The sequence below is a fragment of the Bos grunniens genome, chromosome 14, assembly GCF_055505025.1.
Source record: "Bos grunniens cultivar Pamir isolate PY7600 chromosome 14, Bosgru_T2T1.0, whole genome shotgun sequence".
In the NCBI taxonomy this organism is placed as follows: domain Eukaryota; kingdom Metazoa; phylum Chordata; class Mammalia; order Artiodactyla; family Bovidae; genus Bos; species Bos grunniens.
The window spans coordinates 66,461,551-66,480,186 of NC_141178.1; the positions used below are offsets into that span (position 1 = coordinate 66,461,551).

The 18,636-nt window shown below is 45.5% G+C and overlaps 1 protein-coding gene and 1 long non-coding RNA gene across 8 annotated transcripts in view; one reads left to right on the top strand and one right to left on the bottom strand.

The window, feature by feature from the left end:
* Positions 1–18,636, top strand: part of FER1L6 (fer-1 like family member 6) — a 175,416-nt gene that overhangs the window by 99,505 nt on the left and 57,275 nt on the right. For all 7 annotated transcript variants that reach the window (XM_086335488.1, XM_086335491.1, XM_086335487.1 and 4 more), the window contains 2 exons: positions 9,560–9,694; positions 13,407–13,556. In XM_086335488.1, coding sequence (XP_086191614.1) covers positions 9,560–9,694; positions 13,407–13,556 — 285 coding nt within the window. The remainder of the gene's footprint in view (positions 1–9,559; positions 9,695–13,406; positions 13,557–18,636) is intronic.
* Positions 13,089–17,916, bottom strand: LOC147359589 (uncharacterized). The gene is made up of 2 exons (XR_015140258.1): positions 17,451–17,916; positions 13,089–16,013 (listed from the first exon to the last, which is right to left on the bottom strand). It is a non-coding gene; the product is annotated as an uncharacterized LOC147359589 (long non-coding RNA).

An 18,636-nucleotide genomic window follows, 5' to 3' on the forward strand; every position in this document is an offset into this window, starting at 1 on the left:
GTGGGGAGGAAAGCTTTCCTGCTTTGTTGTCAGGAAGCCCTAGACTCTGTATTTCCAGCTGGGGGTCTTAGCACACTTTTAACCCCTCTGCAATTCAGTGTCTCTAGAAAATACTGCTTGCTGATGTATGCTATGAGGATTCAAGGAGATGGATCTATGCCTGTTTCCTCTGGTTTCCTCCTTTCCTGTGCGCTGAGCACTGACATGTGAAAAGAGGCCCTAATCAGCACATGCCCAACAGGCTGCCTTTCTTGTGAAATCGTGTTCTGTAAGGGTTTACTCTGTTCTCTGAGGATTCAGTGTTTTGACGGAGGGGAGCTCAGTAAAGGCTTTGCCTAACTCTGGGAGTTAAGACAGAATTAGGACACAGAGAGCCCTGAGCTTACATTCTATTTCATCTACTCTCCAGCTGCCTTTATTCACTAAACCTCCATTTATCCTCTTAAAATAGGATTGTTGAGAAGAATCAAAAAGTTAAGTGTACAAAGAGATTGATAAGTAGTGGCCATTCCCTTGGCTTATATTAAGAGGGCTGACATTTCTCTCCAAATTGAGGCCGTAACCTGGGAGACTGTTTTGATTTACAGCACAGATTGAGATCATCCTCTGAACTAGCATCTTGTCCATTTCACCAGCGCATCTTGTCCATTTCACCAGCTCAGGAGGAGTGAGGAGTGCTTGCTCTGTGCCAGCTCCTAGGCTGGGCTCAGAGGAGCTGGGGCACCAGACTCTGAGCTTGCACAGTGTAGGATCTGGGTGGGGCTGGGCAGTTCTTTGGCAGATGAGCTGGCTGCACTATGCTAAACCCCATGGTACTGGACCCCAAGAGCCACATGGAGAGAAGGGTTGGCTCTGCCTGGGAGGAAAGTCAGGAGAGACCTCAGAAGGAAGGTGACTTCATCCTCATTTAGCGAATAATCATGAAAACCTGAAGATTTCAGACTCCTTTCTCTTCCCTGTGTTTTGAGAGGCATTACATAGTATAGCAATTAGGAGTATAGAATCTAGAGCCCTTGATTAAAAGCAGGAGAAGGGGACAACAGAGGATGAGATGGTTGGATGGCATCACTGACTCAATGGACATGAGTTTGAGCAAGCTCCAGGAGTTGGTGATGGATGGGGAAGCCTGACATACATACTGCAGTCCATGGGGTCACAAAGAGTCAGACACGACCAAGCAACTGAACTGAGAGCCCTAGTGCCTGGGTTCAAGCCTGAGCCCTTCCATTTATGAGCTGTGTGACCTTAAGCAAAATCCTCTTTGTCCTCAGTTTATTCATTTCTGTATTTGCTTCTGTAAAATAGGGATGGTGGTATTGTATCTGCCTCCAAGAGGATGCATCACCCAGGACAGTGTCTTGTTTATAACAGCTCCTGGGTAACTGATTGTTAATATTGCCATTGAGGCTTGCCACCAGAAGCAAGGGAGACTCTCAAAAGGGGGACCCCTGGAAGCCTTCTCTGCCTGCACAGCTTGGAGTTCCAGGTCCTCAGAGGTGATCTCAGGGCTGGAGGGTGGAGGAGGGACAGGGAGTTTGAGTGAGTTCCCTCAGCTGATGTGTAATTCTCCTTCTATCTTTCATCTCTGTATGGTTTCTTCATTTGATTTAGACTCACATCTCAAAAAGCTTCCCTGGTGGCTCAGATAGTAAAGAATCTGCCTGCAATGCAGGAGACACAGGTTCAAATCCTGGGTCAGGAAGATCCCCTGGGGTAGGAAGTGTCTACCCACTCCAGTATTCTTGCCTGAGAATCCCCATGGACAGAGGAGCCTGGCAGGCTACAGTCCATGGGGTCACAAAGAGTTGGATATGACTGAGTCACTAACACTTTCACTTCTTTTCCCAAAGGGACAGATGACATTTGTTTATCAAATAATCATTTGAAAGGGAAACAAGTTCTGTTGAATCCTGGATACTTCATACTTTTGAACCAAGTACCTAATTTTTATTAATAATAATATTAGCTGTCATTTATTGAAAACTACATCTGTGCCAAGCACAATGCTAAGCTTTTTATATGCATTTTTGTCTATATCTAACTGCAGCCCAAAGGTTTAGGATAAACAGAATGATCTCTGTTCGTTTCCAAGGCAAACCATTCAATATCACAGTAATCCAAGCCTATGCCCCAGCAGTAACGCTGAAGAAGCTGAAGTAGAACGATTCTATGAAGACCGTTTAGAACTAACACCCCAAAAAGATGTCCCTTTCATTACAGGGGACTGGAATGCAAAAGTAGGAAGTCAAGAAACACCTGGAGTAACAGGCAAATTTGGCCTTAGAATACGGAATGAAGCAGGGCAAAGGCTAATAGAGTTTTGCCAAGAGAACGCACTGGTCATAGCAAACACCCTCTTCCAACAACACAAGAGAAGACTCTACACATGGACCTCACCAGATGGTCAACACTGAAATCAGATTGATTATATTCTTTGCAGCCAAAGATGGAGAAGCTCTATATAGTCAGCAAAAAGAAGACCAGGAGCTGACTGTGGCTCAGATCATGAACTCCTTATTGCCAAATTCAGACTTAAATTGAAGAAAGTAGGGAAAACCACTAGACCATTCAGGTATGACCTAAATCAAATCCCTTATGATTATACAGTGGAAGTGAGAAATAGATTTAAGGGACTAGATCTGATAGATAGAGTGCCTGATGAACTATGGATGGAGGTTCGTGACATTGTACAGGAGACAGGGATCAAGACCATCTCCATGGAAAAGAAATGCAAAAAAGCAAAATGGCTGTCTGGGGAGGTCTTACAAACAGCTGTGAAAAGAAGAGAAGCGAAAAGCAAAGGAGAAAAGGAAAGATATAAGCATCTGAATGCAGAGTTCCAAAGAATAGCAAGAAGAGATAAGAAAGCCTTCCTCAGCGATCGATGCAAAGAAATAGAGGAAAACAACAGAATGGGAAAGACTAGAGATCTCTTGAAAAAAATTAGAGATACCAAGGGAACATTTCATGCAAAGATGGGCTCGATAAAGGACAGAAATGGTATGGACCTAACAGAAGCAGAAGATGTTAAGAAGAGGTGGCAAGAATACACAGAAGAACTGTACAAAAAAGATCTTCATGATCCAGATAATCACGATGGTATGATCACTCACCTAGAGCCAGACATCCAGGAATGTGAAGTCAAGTGGGTCTTAGAAAGCATCACTACGAACAAAGCTAGTGGAGGTGATGGAATTCCAGTGGAGCTATTTCAAATCCTGAAAGATGATGCTGTGAACATGCTGCACTCAATATGCCAGCAAATTTGGAAAACTCAGCAGTGGCCACAGGACTGGAAAAGGTCAGTTTTCATTCCAATCCCAAAGAAAGGCAATGCCAAAGAATGCTCAAACTACCACACAATTGCACTCATCTCACATGCTAGTAAAGTAATGCTCAAAATTCTCTAAGCCAGGCTTCAGCAATATGTGAACCATGAACTTCCAGATGTTCAAGCTGGTTTTAGAAAAGGCAGAGGAACCAGATATCAAATTGCCAACATCCGCTGGATCATGGAAAAAGCAAGAGAGTTCCAGAAAAACATCTATTTCTGCTTTATTGACTATGTCAAAGCCTTTGACTGTGTGGATCACAATAAACTGTGGAAAATTCTGAAAGACATGGGAATACCAGACCACCTGACCTGCCTCTTGAGAAACTGTTATGCAGGTCAGGAAGCAACAGTTAGAACTGGACATGGAATAACAGACTGGTTCCGAATAGGAAAAGGAGTATGTCAAGGCTGTATATTGTTACCCTGTTTATTTAACTTCTATGCAGAGTACATCATGAGAAACACTGGGCTGGAAGAAGCACAAGCTGGAATCAAGATTGCTGGGAGAAATATCAATAGCCTCAGATATGTAGATGACACCACCCTTATGGCAGAAAGTGAAGAGGAACTAAAAAGCCTCTTGATGAGAGTAAAGGAGGAGAGTGGAAAAGTTGACTTAAAGCTCAACATTCAGAAAACGAAGATCATGGCATCTGGTCCCATCACTTCATGACAAATAGATGGGGAAACAGTGGAAACAGTGTCAGACTTTATTTTTGGGGGCTCCAAAATCACTGCAAATGGTGATTGCAGCCATGAAATTAAAAGATGCTTACTCCTTAGAAGGAAAGTTATGACCAACCTAGATAGCATATTCAAAAGCAGAGACATTACTTTGCCAACAAAGGTCTGTCTAGTCAAGACTATGGTTTTTCCTGTGGTCATGTATGGATGTGAGAGTTGGACTGTGAAGAAATCTGAGCACCAGAGATTTGATGCTTTTGAACTGTGGTGTTGGAGAAGACTCTTGAGAGTCCCTTGGACTGCAAGGAGATCCAACCAGTACATTCTAAAGGAGATCAGTCCTGGGTGTTCTTTGGAAGGAATGATGCTAAAGCTGAAACTCCAGTACTTTGGCCATCTCATGCGAAGAGTTGACTCATTGGAAAAGACTCTGATGCTGGGAGGGATTGGGGGTAAGAGGAAAAGGGGACAACAGAGGATGAGATGGCCGGATGGCATCACAGACTCGATGGACGTTTGAGTGAACTCTGGGAGTTGGTGATGGACAGGGAGGCCTGGCGTGCTGCAATTCATGGGATTGCAAAGAGTCGGACACGACTGAGCGACTGAACTGACTGACTAACTGAACTAGTGTCCTCAGTCTGCAGATGGGGAAGGTAAGGCTTGGAGACGCTTTAATTATTAATAGAAGGTGGTAGAGCCAAATTATGCTGGGAACTCAACTGGTAAAGAATTTGCCTGCAATGCAGGAGACCTGGGTTTGATCCCTGGGTCAAGGTAGTCCATGGGGTCACAAAGAGTCGGACACAACTGAGCAGCTTTCATGTTGCCTTCCCAGGTGGTTCAGACGGTAAAGTGTGTGCCCTAAATGTGGTAGACCTGGGTTCGATCCCTGGGTTGGTAAGATCTCCTGGAGAAGGGCATGGCAACCCACTCCAGTATTCTTACCTGGAGAATCCCATGGACAAAGGAGCCTGGTGGGCTACAGTCCATGGGATTGCAAAGAGTTGGACACGACTGAGTGACTAACACCTGTGGAGCTAGGATGGATACCCATGTTGGTCTAATTCCAAAGGCATTTTGCTTAACCACTCTGCTTCCATTTTGGACCAATACAGTATAATAACATATATATGGAATTTAAAAAGATGATAATGATAACCCTGTATGAGAGACAGCAAAAGAGACAGAGATGTATAGAACACTCTTTTGGACTCTGTGGGAGAGGGCAAGGGTGGGATGACTTGGGAGAATGGCATTGAAACATATATAATATCATATGTGAAATGAATCGCCAGTCCAGGTTCGATGCATGAGACAAGATGCCTGGGGCTGGTGCACTGGGATGACCCAGAGGGATGATATGGGGTACGGGTACGGGGAGGGAGGTGGGAGGCAGGTTCAGGATGGGGAACATCTGTACACCTGTGGCGGATTCATGTCAATGTATGGCAAAACCAATACAATATTGTAAAGTAATTAGCCTCCAATTAAAATAAATAAATTCATATTTTTAAAAAAGAAAACTAAAAAAAAAAAAAAAAGAAAGGGTTCTAGATTCCCTCTCCTGTTGCAGTGTGTGCTGCCTCCGTGGGACTAGTCTTTGTGTGACATGCCCAGCTCATGCATTCTTCAAGGTGGAGAAGGCTGAGCTGGGGGCTCTACAGTCATAGCTGAGCTGGTCCACCATTCACCTGTAAGCACGTGTCTGAATGTGTTGCTCAAGGAAAACTGACTCTGAAGGGTGGGTTCTGCAGCAAGTCCTTTATAAGTGACCTTCCCAACCCAGGGATCAAACTCACATCTCTTACATCTCCTGCATTGGGAGGCTGATTTTTTACCACTGCGCCACATGGGAAGCCCCTTATATGTGACTTAATGGTACAAAATAATTCAGACTGGAAATCCAGCTATTCCAGACACCACCAAGGACGTGGAACTTGGAAATCTTGTGGTGATAGAGTAAAGGGAATGAGAGACAGCTCCCAAAGAGAAAAACTTTGGGGATAGAAGGGGAGGGAGACTGTGTGGCTAAGATAGAAGGGGAGGGAGACTGTGTGGCTAAGATGGAGCTTCGAGGAGAAGGACAGGGATCTTAGCAGGTGGGGAGCGTGGAAGCTGAGATTTCGAACAGGTGGATGCTGAGTCCTGAGGAACAGGTGTTCTCTTATTAAGTTACCCAGTGACCAAGACTGGCATGCAGTAGGTAGTCAATAAATGTTCACTCATTTATAAATGTGTGTGGCTGGGGTTGATTAGGGTGGGCAGTAAGCACTTATTGAGTACCTACTGTATGCCAGACACTTAATATGCTTTATCTTAAACCATGGTCATAACAATTCTACAAGGTAGGTACTAACTCCATTGAAGTGAGTAAGACTAAGGTTCAGAGGGGCTGAATCACCTGGTCAAGTAGGACATAGGTGGATGGTGAAACCAGGGCTCTATTCCAGGGGTGTCTCTGAGACTAAAGCCACACGCCATCCATGCCATCTCACTCCTTCTTCAAAGAGTTAAACTTCAGTTCAGTTCAGTTGCTCAGTCATGTCCGACTCTTTGCGACCCCGTGGACTGCAGCACGCCAGGCTTCCCTGTCCATCGCCAGCTCCCAGAGCTTGCTCAGACTCATGTCCATCGAGTCAGTGATGCCATCCAACCATCTCATCCTCTGTTGTCCCCTTCTCCTTCTGCGTTAAACTTCAGTGTTACTAGAATCTCTCCAGCAATGTCATTGAACCAGTTTTTACAAGCATAACCTCTGAAGGAAGCTCTGAGAAAGTGAGGTGAGTTGTGCTCACCTTGGCAAAGAAGTTGTTATGGAATCCAAGCTGGCTCTGCTCGCTGCATGACAGGCCAGTGAATCCTAGAGACGAGGGGTTGAGGAATGGAAGAGACTTTAATCGATGAGCCAGCTGATGAGAAGATGGCAGCTATCACCTCAAAATAACCATCTTGTCAGGGCCTGGTTGCCAGGTGCTTTTATGGATCAGAGATGGGGAGAGGCGAGAAAACAAAGTAAAAAGACTATTCAATCCTTGCAAATATCCCCTAGAATGGCAAGTCTCAGATAGGGGGATGTGTTAGTTTCATTACCTTAGAGTCCTTGCCAGGTGCAGGGCTCAGGTTATGTCCCTGAAGCAAGCCATTATGTATGTTTATAATAACAAAAAAGGGTTAAAGTCAAAGAAGCAGATCCAGTGTAAATTTAAATTTAACCCTTCCCGGTTACAAAGTGGGAGAATGTACTTTTGCTCGGGTGAGCCTTTCAGTACCTCTCAAAGGTGGCCACATGTCCTTTCACTCATGGGACAAGCCAATACCCACTCATTACTTCATGCAAGTAGCTATCGAACACCCACTCAGCACAGGATGCCATGTGATACTGGACACTGTGCCAGCACTTTGAAGGAATAGATATATAATGAACGAAAGATTGAATGCTAGCCTCTGGAATCTTACCAAGCAGCAATTATAGCCCCAAGTGCCAAGGAAGCCATCAGAACATTTCTGTAGGAAAGATGCTGTGAGAATTATAAATTGCTTTGGTATTACACTCTTGGGGGCAGCCTGCAAAAATGATCACATTTTTATTTTCAAAAGCAACCTGAAAACACATGTTTATTGTGATGTCAGTCACCTTCACAGGGGAACTTAGCATTGCAACGCTGTAACTTCTGTTCGTGAGTTGGTGGAAGCCATTCTTTTCCTGTCCAAAGAATTAAGATTTTCTCTGGAACGTAATGTTCAAAACCTCACTGTGTGAGAGGCATAAAATACTCCAAAGGCAAAAAAGCAAGGAAGGAAGTTGTGGAATGTGCGATATTTTTATGGCTCACATAAAAAGCAATAAAAATATTATTTCGTGATCACAGTGCAAATGATTTAAGGCCGTGACTTGAAATGGCTCTTGATGTAAAACTCTGAGATGACAGTTTTATTTGGACCTTGGAGCCTAAGCAGTTAGTTAGTTCAGGCCAGAGGCTCTCTCTAATCCCTCCTAGAGAGAGTGGTGCGCAGTGGAAATTTCCTCAGGATCCAGCAGCTGCTGTGTGGTCTGCATTATGCTGTGAAATCGTCCATTTGCCTGCACTGTCTGGGAGGCTGTGACTGTGGCCTGTTTCCAGTACTCACGTATGAATGCAACAGTTTTTGCCTAGTTGCAAAGTCCACCCATCCTGCAAGCAGGCCTAGCTTCTAGCTCTGTAAAAATGGCATGTTTCCAAACATCCAGTAAAATAGAGGATGCAAGTCCATCACACCTTAGCTTCTAAAGGTACTGCTTGAATGGCCTGGCAGGGAGCGCTGAGCCACTTCTGGTGAGACATTCATGGTTCTGGACAAATTATGTAGTTTGGTTGTCCTTTGGTTTCCCATCTGCATAATGGGTGCAGCTAATTTCCACTGTCACAATTTGCTATGGAGGAAAGAATGATGTCATGCAAAATGGTAAGGATTATTTTGAAGACCCTAGTCAGTTCAATACAGTCAGATTAAGTAGCCAACAGCAGTAGAATTCCACAGGAATATTAACTTGAGAATCTTCTTTTGAGTATTTGATGACACAATTTTATTTGTTAACAAATGAAGAATCACTAAATCTCCCTCATCCTCAGTTTAGCCTTTCACTGGGCTTCCCAGGTAAAAGTATCTGCCTGCCAATGCAGGAGATGCAAGAGATCCCTGAGTTGGGAAGATGCCCTGCAGGAGGAAATGGCAACCCACTTCTGTATTGCTTGGAAAATTCCATGGACAGAGGAGCCTGGTGGACATGGGGTTACAAAGAGTTGGACATGACAGCACAACAAGAACAACCAAATGGAGATAATATTAGCATCTACTTGGTGAGGATGGATGAAGTTAGCAGTTTGGGCCAAAGGATCCAGGTTAAATCCTGGTTCTGCCACGTGCTCACTCTGGACAAGTGAGCATTGGCTTATGCTTCCACCTCCCAGAATTGTTGGGAAGTTTGAGCGAGACAGTGTATGTGACGCACTGCAACCAACACACAGTACGTGCTCAGTGAAGGGTAGCTGGTGTCATGATGGAAGCACCACTGCGAGGATTAAGCTGGAATTATGCTTGCAAATGCCTTCCCTGGTGGCTCAGATGGTAAAGAGTCCTCCTCCAAAGCAGGGACCCAGGTTCAATCCCTGGGTAGAGAAGATGCCCTGGAGAAGGAAATGGCAACCCACTCCAGTATTCTTGCCTGGAGAATTCCAAGGACAGAGGAGCCTGGCGGGCTCCAGTCCATGGGGTCACAAAAGAGTCAGACACAACTGAGTGACTTTCACTTTTACACTCGTGTTTGTAAATAGGGTGGCAATCAGGTGGGGTACTACTCATGAAACTTAGGTAAGCTCCTCCAGGGCAGGGAGTCTGCATGCCTAGCATCCGGTACTTAGTAGTATATTAATTTCCTTTGTTGCTTGAATGTTGATCAAGTGAGCAATGATGTTAAGGATGTGTCCTCTTTACCCTTCCCAGAGCCCCCTCCAACTTGATCGAGTGAGTGTTGGCTTTTCTCTTGGCCCCACCTTACAGGTCATTCCTGAGACCCTCTCCCCCACCTGGAACCAGATGCTCCTGTTCAATGACCTGGTGCTGCATGGAGACCAGAAGGAGCTGGCAGAATCCCCACCCTTAGTGGTGGTGGAGCTGTATGACAGTGACGCGGTGGTGAGTGTCTCAGGGCTGCGCTGACCGGGCTTCACCAAAAACACTCTGTTTTCAGCCACCTTCCTTTCTTTATCCAGCCTGGGACGGTGCCTGGACGCAGTTCTCACCTGGGAAAAACGCTGATTTTACAGAACTAGGGAAATCAGTGAAGATCATTTGTTTTACTAATGGGTTGTTTTTTTTTTTTTTTTTTTGCTTAGATTACCCTTTAGATTGCAATTAAAATAGGATCTGATTCACAAAAGTTCAATCAACATTCACTTCTTTAGGAATATAATTATTAAGGCCACCCATAGTTGTCCCCAGTCCCCAGCGGGCTCTATATTCTATTGCTGCTAGTAAAAAAAGTCCATGCCTTTTGAAAACAGAAGGTCTTTACTGATCTCCCTGGCTGGAAGCAAATGGATGTATTGTCACCGATTCAGTCTTGTAACTGGATCTTCTTATTTTGGTTGTTGCTTCCAAGCCCTGAAACAATGCATTTATCTCCATCTCATTTCTGTTATGATGTTAGCCAGACTGCTTCCTCTCCAAAGATGTCTGTGTTCTGAAATGCTGGGCCAATTCTAAAGCTTACTGGAGGATTTTTTTTTTTAATCACTGAAACAAATCTTTTTCTTTTTTAAACTAAGAAGTCTAAAGGGAAAGGCAAAGGCTTGTTTTAATGTTTTCTTTAATGTCTTTACCTCCTTTGGAGATTGTAGAAGCACAAATAATACTAAGTACAAGAGTTGTTGTAAGAAAACTTCCTAAAGCCTCCTCACCTCCTCAGAGCAGCCTGGCAGCTCCGACCTTCAGCCAAGGTCAGGAGGAAATTTGGATGGGAGAACTGGAGAGCATGAAGCCCCTTCTGGCTTTGGAGAAGAGGAAACAGAAGCCCAGAAAGGTCAAATGCCTTGTTCAAGGTCACAGCTGGCTGGAGGCACAGCCAGAACTTGAATTTAGCCTCCTGTGTCCACTTTTCCCTGCACAAGTGGAGTGGCCATTGTGACTGTCTCCCTTTAGACATACATATTCAGCTTCTCCTTGTCACTCTCTGGACTCCATTCCCCCATCTGTAAATTTGGGCTAAGTGGTATATTTATGGGCTCCCCCAGTGGGTCAGTGGTAAAGAATCCTCCTACAATGCAGGAGCCTCAGGAGACGTGGGTTCAATCCCTAGGTCAGGAAGATCCCCTGGAGGAGGGTACGGCAACCTACTCCAGTAGATGTGTGTTCTACTGCTGTGCCTAGAATATAGACTTTCTGTAAAGAAGGTCACAAAATAAACACCTTTTTAATAGAGTCCATAACAATATGATTCCAATCTTAAGTATTTTTATTTGACAACCAATAACAACAATCAAGGGCTGCCCAGGTAGCTCATCAGTAAAGAGTCTGCCTGCAATGCAGGAGACACAGGAAGTGCAGGTTCAATCCCTGGGGCGGGAGGCTCCCCTGGGGCGGGAGGCTCCCCTGGAGCGGGAGGCTCCCCTGGAGGAGGAAACGGCAACCCACTCCAGTATTCTTGCCTGGAAAATTTCCATGGGCAAAAAGAGGAGTCTGGCGGGTTACAGCCCATGGGGTTGCAAAGAGTTGGCCACAACTTAGCACGCGCGCGCGCACACACACACACACACACACACACAAATATACACAACAGCAATCAGTCATCATTAAAAACTGAGACCCACCCACTGGACTACAGTGGATTTCCCTTTGTCTGTTTGCTTTTCAGACCCTCTTCTAGATCTCCATTCATTGATTGCCTTCCTGGGCCCCTCCCCAAGCCAAACTCTGTCCAGAAAAGAAAGCCTACATTCTCACATCTAAAGGAAAAGAAAATGTAGGAGAGAAAGAAAATATGAACTTTTTTTTGCACTTTCTTCCTTGAGATACGTGTTGATGTGCAAAAGATTCTGTTCACACCCGTGGGCTGCCGCCATCACAATCCCATGGTGATGATCAAATTTTAGATTCTGACTCTGCAGGACCCAGCTTCCAGTCTCTAGCTTTCTCTCGTTACACGGTGCCTGTGCCCTCATTCAAGTCTGCCGGCTCTGTAAGAAATTAGTTTACATTTGGCACGCAGGTTGCTTCAGTTTATGTTTACTCTTTTGTTTCCAGGGCTCGTTTTAAGTTAATTTTTCTGAGCTAGGATTATGGACAAAATAATTATGCAGCAGATCATTCATTTCATATCCAGCTGCCCTAACTCCACTCATCCCCGGAACAGGTCTGATGGTGCCACTGGATATCAGCAGGCAGCTTCGTTTGTTTGTTTTCCCCCTCGCCAAGCTTCCTTTTACAGCCGGGAATGCAAATGCTGGTTCATGAGTCCAAAGGCAATGAAGCAGCACAGGTGTTAAAACCCAGCCTCAGCCAAAGAGAGTATGGGCCCTGTCCTTGGACTTGGAGGTCACTTATCCAGATAAGTGAAAGCTCTTTTACTCTTGGATCAACAAGAGCTTGGATGAGTGCCTGCCCTGTGCCAAGAGGACGTAACAGTGAATAAAATAGGTAATCCTGCCTGCCTGCCTGGGACTTACATCACAGCTGTTCTTGAGATAAACAGCAAAGCAGCCCCAGGCTCCAGCCCCAGGCTGCTTGGGGTGGAACCAGAACTGGGAGCAGGCACTAGGAAAAGGCAGAAGATATACCATCAAGTAGTTCTTCAAGAAACTTACAAACAAAGCCATTCTAATACTCTTTTACTGCCAAGAACAGTTGGGCAGAATTGCTCTATTACTTAAACATGCTGATCTTAATCACCATCGTATTACTATGCGTGTGCTGTGCTTAGTCACTCAGTCGTGTCCAGCCCTTTGTGACCCCATGGACTGTACCCCACCAGGCTCCTCTGTCCATGGGGATTCTCCAGACAAGAATACTGGAGTGGATTGCCACTGAGCACTTACTGTTTACCAGCTGTTGTGCAAAGCACATACATTATTACATTAATCATCATGGCCCTGTAAACAATGTACCTTTTTTTAAAAAAGAAATTCACCCAAGGCTTTACTGGGGCCCCTGCTGCAGCAGTGGGGGAATGAGAATCGACAGGTTCCCTTGCTGACTTGCTCCCTGAGAAGGAGGAGCAAACTTGTTCCTTATATGGGGAGAGGGTAACACTGTCCTTAGGTGGTTTGCCCCGCCTTAGGTGATGTTGTGTGCAGGGGACATGCGCAGTACCCTACTTTTGCTCTCAAAACAATGTACTTTTAACCCCTTTTTAAGCATGAGGATCAAAATGGTTGAGTAAATGGTCCAAGACCAGAGATCTAGAAAGTAGTAGATTTGGCGTCTCCAACTCATGCTTGCCTGGACTCCAAACTTGTGTCTCAGCCACAGTGGTGCCCTGCCCTGGAGATCGTTCAGAATGTGTGCTATCACTTTATTTTCCTTTTCCCTTTCAAGTCTACCCGGGGTGATTATCTTCATTCCACTGAGCTCAATACACTGAAAAAAAGAGATAACCCCTAAGGTGGTCTTCAGCCAGGAAGCCCCTGAGATGACCTTAGAGTTTTCCCTGGGAGCCCAGATAGATTCTATTGCTCCCCGAGCCTATGGAAAAGGACTAGAGGGGCTTAGCAGAAGAAGACAGTGAGGCATGTAGACAGTAGTAGGAGGGAGACATGAGGCTGATGGTTTTGTGAAGGTTAATTACAAAATCACACTGAGACACAAGGTAGGTGACCACAAGGAACAAAAATTCTTATCTTTTCTGCCCTAGGGAAAGCCAGAATATTTGGGTGCCACTGTGGCTGCTCCTGTGGTGAAACTAGCTGACCAGGACTACGAGCCCCCCAGGCTGTGCTATCACCCCATCTTTTGTGGGAACCTCTCTGGAGGGGACCTCCTTGCTGTATTTGAACTCCTGCAGGTAAGTGGACTGGAAGCGACAGCTGCACTAGCCGTCCATCTAGTCTACCCGGCCAGAGAAGCAGCCTCACAGGAGGTGCACATCCATCACTCTGTGCCTGGTCCCTCACCGCTGTCCTGTGTCTGGAGATGGCTCCTTCTGGGGACCTGGGAGATACCATTTAAGAACTCAGGTGACCAGCTATTCCCAGAGCCCCTGTGCTGCAAGTCACAGTCCCAGGATGAAAGGTCCTTATGGATTTGGCCAGCAAAGCTTGAGCAGCGCTATGCTCCATACACGGAGAAGGCAATGGCACCCCACTCCAGTACTCTTGCCTGGAAAATCCCATGGACGGAGGAGCCTGGTAGGCTGCAGTCCATGGGGTCGCTAAGAGTGGACACGACTGAGCAACTTCACTTTCACTTTTCTCTTTCATGCATTGGAGAAGGAAATGACAACCCACTCCAGTATTCTTGCCTGGAGAATCCCAGGGACAGAGGAGCCTGATGGGCTGCCGTCTATGGGGTCACACAGAGTTGGACACGACTGAAGCGACTTAGCATAGCATAGCATAGCATGCTCCATACAAACCATTAGAGGATATGAAAGGGGAAGGGAGAAAACGTTTGTGGACACTCCCACGTGCCCCGTGTTGTGGTTGCTGCCTCACATCCCCTCTCATCACACTGAAATCTCCCTCAATCCTGATGAGGTACGGATTATGATTCCCATTTTATGGATGGTAAACTGAGGATTAATGTAATTGATTGACTTCCCTCATCAGGCTGCTAGTCGGTGGTTGAACTGAGAGCTGAACTTAAGACCTTTAAACCTTCTGCTCCTTACACTGTATCACAAAGTTTCCCAAAGACCTCGAGTTCCTAATCTGTCCTACTAAGACTTTGGGGAATTTAGGGACATACGTCTAGGAAGAACTTCTCAGAAAGCAAAGGCAGGATACTTGAGGAGGGAAGCTGAGTCTGGTTGAATCATCAAGGACCAAATGGGACAGAGGGAAGAAATGACCTGGTGGGCCTGCATCAGAGAGGTTTCTCTCCCTGACCATCCCATTCACTGGGGGCAGAGGGCACCTGCCCTTTGGGTCAGATCAATCCTCTCTAGGAAAGCCTGTTTTCCAAAAATCCCAGTTTTAGAAAAATCTCACCTGGTACAGAAACTAGGAAGCAAGCAATCCTAAGACACAGCAAGCGAGTAAGAGGGAGGGTGTTAGAGGTGGATCCCATGGGTATGGATCTTGTTCCCATCACTTACTAGTGTGCGACCTTGGGTTAGCCACTTAGTCTCTCTCTGTTTAACCTGCAAAACTGGAGATGATAATTAATCTCCCTAAAGTTCCTGGCATGAAATCAACATGCAACAAATGCTACTTATTAGTAGTAGTAGTATTATACCATGAAATACTAAAGCAGGATATCTCAGTCAGTTCAGTCACTCAGTCATGTCCGACTCTTTTCGGCCCCATGGACTGCAGCACACCAGGCCCCCCTGCCCATCATCAGCTCCCAGAGTTTACTCAAACTCATGTTCATTGAGTCAGTGATGCCATCCAATCATCTTATCCTCTGTCATCCCCTTATCCTCCCGCCTTCAATCCTTCCCAGCATCAGAGTCTTTTCCAAGGGTCAGTTCTTCATATCACAGGTGGCCGAGTATTAGACATTCAGCTTCAGCATCAGTCCTTCCAATGAATATTCAGGACTGATTTCCTTTAGGATGGACTGGTTGGATCTCCTTGCAGTCCAAGGGACTCTCAAGAGTCTTCTCCAACACCACAGTTCAAAAGCATCAATTCTTCGGCGCTCAGCTTTCCTTATAGTCCAACTCTCACATCCATACATGACCACTGGAAAAACCATAGCTTTGACTAGACGGACCTAGTCTAGTCCCATCTATTTCAGGTGAAGAAACTGAGCTGGATAGAAAGGCAATGGCTTACTTGATATGGCAGCTTGGAGCCTAGAATTCATGTATACCAATTCCCCCAAGAGCTGGAGAGACTGGAGAGTATAAGAGGAAGGGAACAGCTACTGAGTTAGATACACTTGTACTCAAATCCAAACTGCCCACATGTGTAGCTTGGGAGTTGCTTAAGACTATTAGAGATGAGCTCTGCTGCTGCTGCTGCTGCTGCTGCTAAGTCGCTTCAGTCGTGTCTGACTCTGTGCGACCCTGTAGATGGCAGCCCACCAGGCTCCTCTGTCCATGGGATTTTCCAGGCAAGAGTACTGGAGTGGGGTGCCATTGCCTTCTCCGAGAGATGAGCTCTGAAGTACAGCTAATCAGACTTTGATTGTGGTCTGGTTTTTGCTCCATTTAAGGATGAACTTTTTAATGCTGGAATGGCTGCCTTAGAGAAAGAACAATCTATCTGTCAGGGGAACTGAAGCAGGATGAGCTCTTAAAGGGTCAGAGTAGCAGAAACCCAGGCATCGGCTTCAGTTCTGTGGCGACTGTAGTCTAGGAGGGGAGAAGAGAACTGGTGAAATCTTTGTCTTACAAATCTTAAGTTCTAGGATTCCAGGATGCCCAATCAGGTGAAAGTTAAATAGAACCAGCTCTCAGCAGATAGATGTGTGCTGCATAGAAACGTGAACTCTTAGCACTGAAAGAGTGACCTTCAAAACCAGCTGGTCCAGTCTTTCCTCAAGTGAGGGTCCAGGTGATTTTAGGCTGTCCATGAGTGATTTTAGGTCAAAATTGGGTAAAGTATTAAGTAATATTGAATTGATATTGGTGGAGTTTTGCTTCCCCTCCCCACCGCCCACCCAGGTCTTTTAAGATATAATTGACATATAACTTTGTGTAAGTTTAAGGTAGTTCAGTTCAGTTCAGTCGCTCAGTCATGTCCAACTCTTTGTGACCCCATGAACTGCAGCACGCCAGGCCTCCCTGTCTATTACCAACTCTCGGAGTCCACCCAAACCCATGTCCATTGAGTCAGTGATGCCATCCAACCATCTCATCCTCTGTTGTCCCCTTCTCCTCCTGCCTGCAATCTTTCCTAGCATCAGGGTCTTTTCAAATGAGTCAGCTCTTTGCATCAGGTGGCCAAAGTACTGGAGTTGCAGCTTTAAAATCAGTCCTACCAATGAACACCCAGGACTGATCTCATTTAGGATAGACTGGTTGGATCTTCTTGCAGTCCAAGGGACTTTCAATGGTCTTCCCCAACACCACAGTTCAAAAGCATCAATTCTTCAGCTCTCAGCTTTCTTCACAGTCCAACTCTCACATCCATACATGACCACAGGAAAAACCATAGCCTTGACTAGACAAACCTTTGTTGGCAAAGTAATGTCTCTGCTTTTGAATATGCTATCTAGGTTGGTCATAACTTTCCTTCCAAGGAGTAAGCGTCTTTTAATTTCATGGCTGCAGTCACCATCTGCAGTGATTTTGGAGCCCAGAAAAATAAAGTCTGACACTGTTTCCACTGTTTCCCCATCTATTTCCCATGAAGTGATGGGACCGGATGCCATGATCTTAGTTTTCTGAATGTTGAGCTTTAAGGTAGACAATATGGTAATTTGATGTATGTATGTATTACAAAATGATTACCACAATAAAGTTAATGAACACAGCCATCACTTCACACATTTAACTTGCGTGTGTGTGAAAGAGCGAGAGAGAGAGAACTTTTAAGATCTACTCTCATAGCAATTTTCAAGTGTACAGCACAGTATTGTAACCGTAGTCACCATGCTGTGCATTAGATCCCCAGAAATTACTCATCTTCCAACTGCAAGTTTGTGCCCTTAGGCCACCCTTGCTCACTTTCCCCACCTCCCCACCCCTGTCAATCTACCAATCTACTCTCTGTTTATATGGCTTTTCACTTTTCAGGTTCCACATATAAGTGATGTCGTACAGTACCTGTCTTTGTCTTTGACTTACCTCACTTACCATTGTGCTCTCAGGGTCTGTCCATGTTGTTGCAAATGGAATTTTGCCTGTTTTGATCCTTCTAGCTACTTTTAGAAGAAAGTCTCATGCCCATCTGTGTATAATCCCTCTTTCAACTTGCAACCTTCCTTTTTAAGGAAGCACAGGCTTCAGTTTCAATGCCTCAAAAAAAAAAAGATCAATATTAGCTACAGGAACATTTCTCTGAGTCTACTTTTTTGAACACCAGCCCCTCCAGACAGAGTGAAAAGAAAGTTTAAGAAATGCTACACATGACCTATTCTAATAACATTGTTTTTTTTTTTTTTTCATTGGTTTTCTTTTTCAAGTTACTTTCCATTGATGGCCAGTGGCTTTTGCCAATCTAGGGGGCCCCAATCTTCCAGACCATAGACTAGTACCTCCTGTCAGATCAGTGGTGGCATTAGATTAGAAATAAAGTGCACAATGAAAGTAATGCACTTGAATCATCCCAAACCACCCCCCCACCCATGGTAAAATTGTCACTTGTGCCAAAAATGTTGGGGACCGCTGCCCTAATCCATCAGTGAGGGCTGGACCAGCGGATCCCGACAGGCTCTCTGAAGGCTGGGCTTTCTCCCAATGCCATGGTCCCACCTCTGATCCTCCTTCCATCCCTCTGCGATGAGCCGGGTGGACTAACGCAAGATCCTCCTGCTTCCTAACAGCAGGGTGGATGGAGGCAGCCTTGTCAGAGGCAAGCAACCTAAGCGACACAATTCATTAGGGTTTCATTAGGACTTCCTCTCAGCTGATTCCTTGTCCAAAAAGTAATTTGATCATCAACACAACTGTCTCAGCGGGTGGATCTCATACAAGTCGAGCAGGCAGGAGCTGGAAAATTCCTTCATTGTCACCTGTGGCTCAAAGCTTCTGTCTGTGAGTGGTTTACCTTCGACCTCTCCTTCTCCATTACTGAAATGCTGCCCTGTCTCAGAAGAAGGGTTTGGTACCTGGGTTCTTCGATGCTCCAGGCTGAATTCCTTATCTCCATTTTCCTCCTCTACCCAGCTAGCTGCCCCCTGTCCTTCCAGTCCTGGCCCACTCCTGCCTCCCACCCCATTCTCCCACTCTCTGCCTTGAGAATTCAGACTCAAATGTAGTTCTTCACTCTGGGTCTATATCCATGGCTAGGCCAATTGTTCTAGCCAGATGA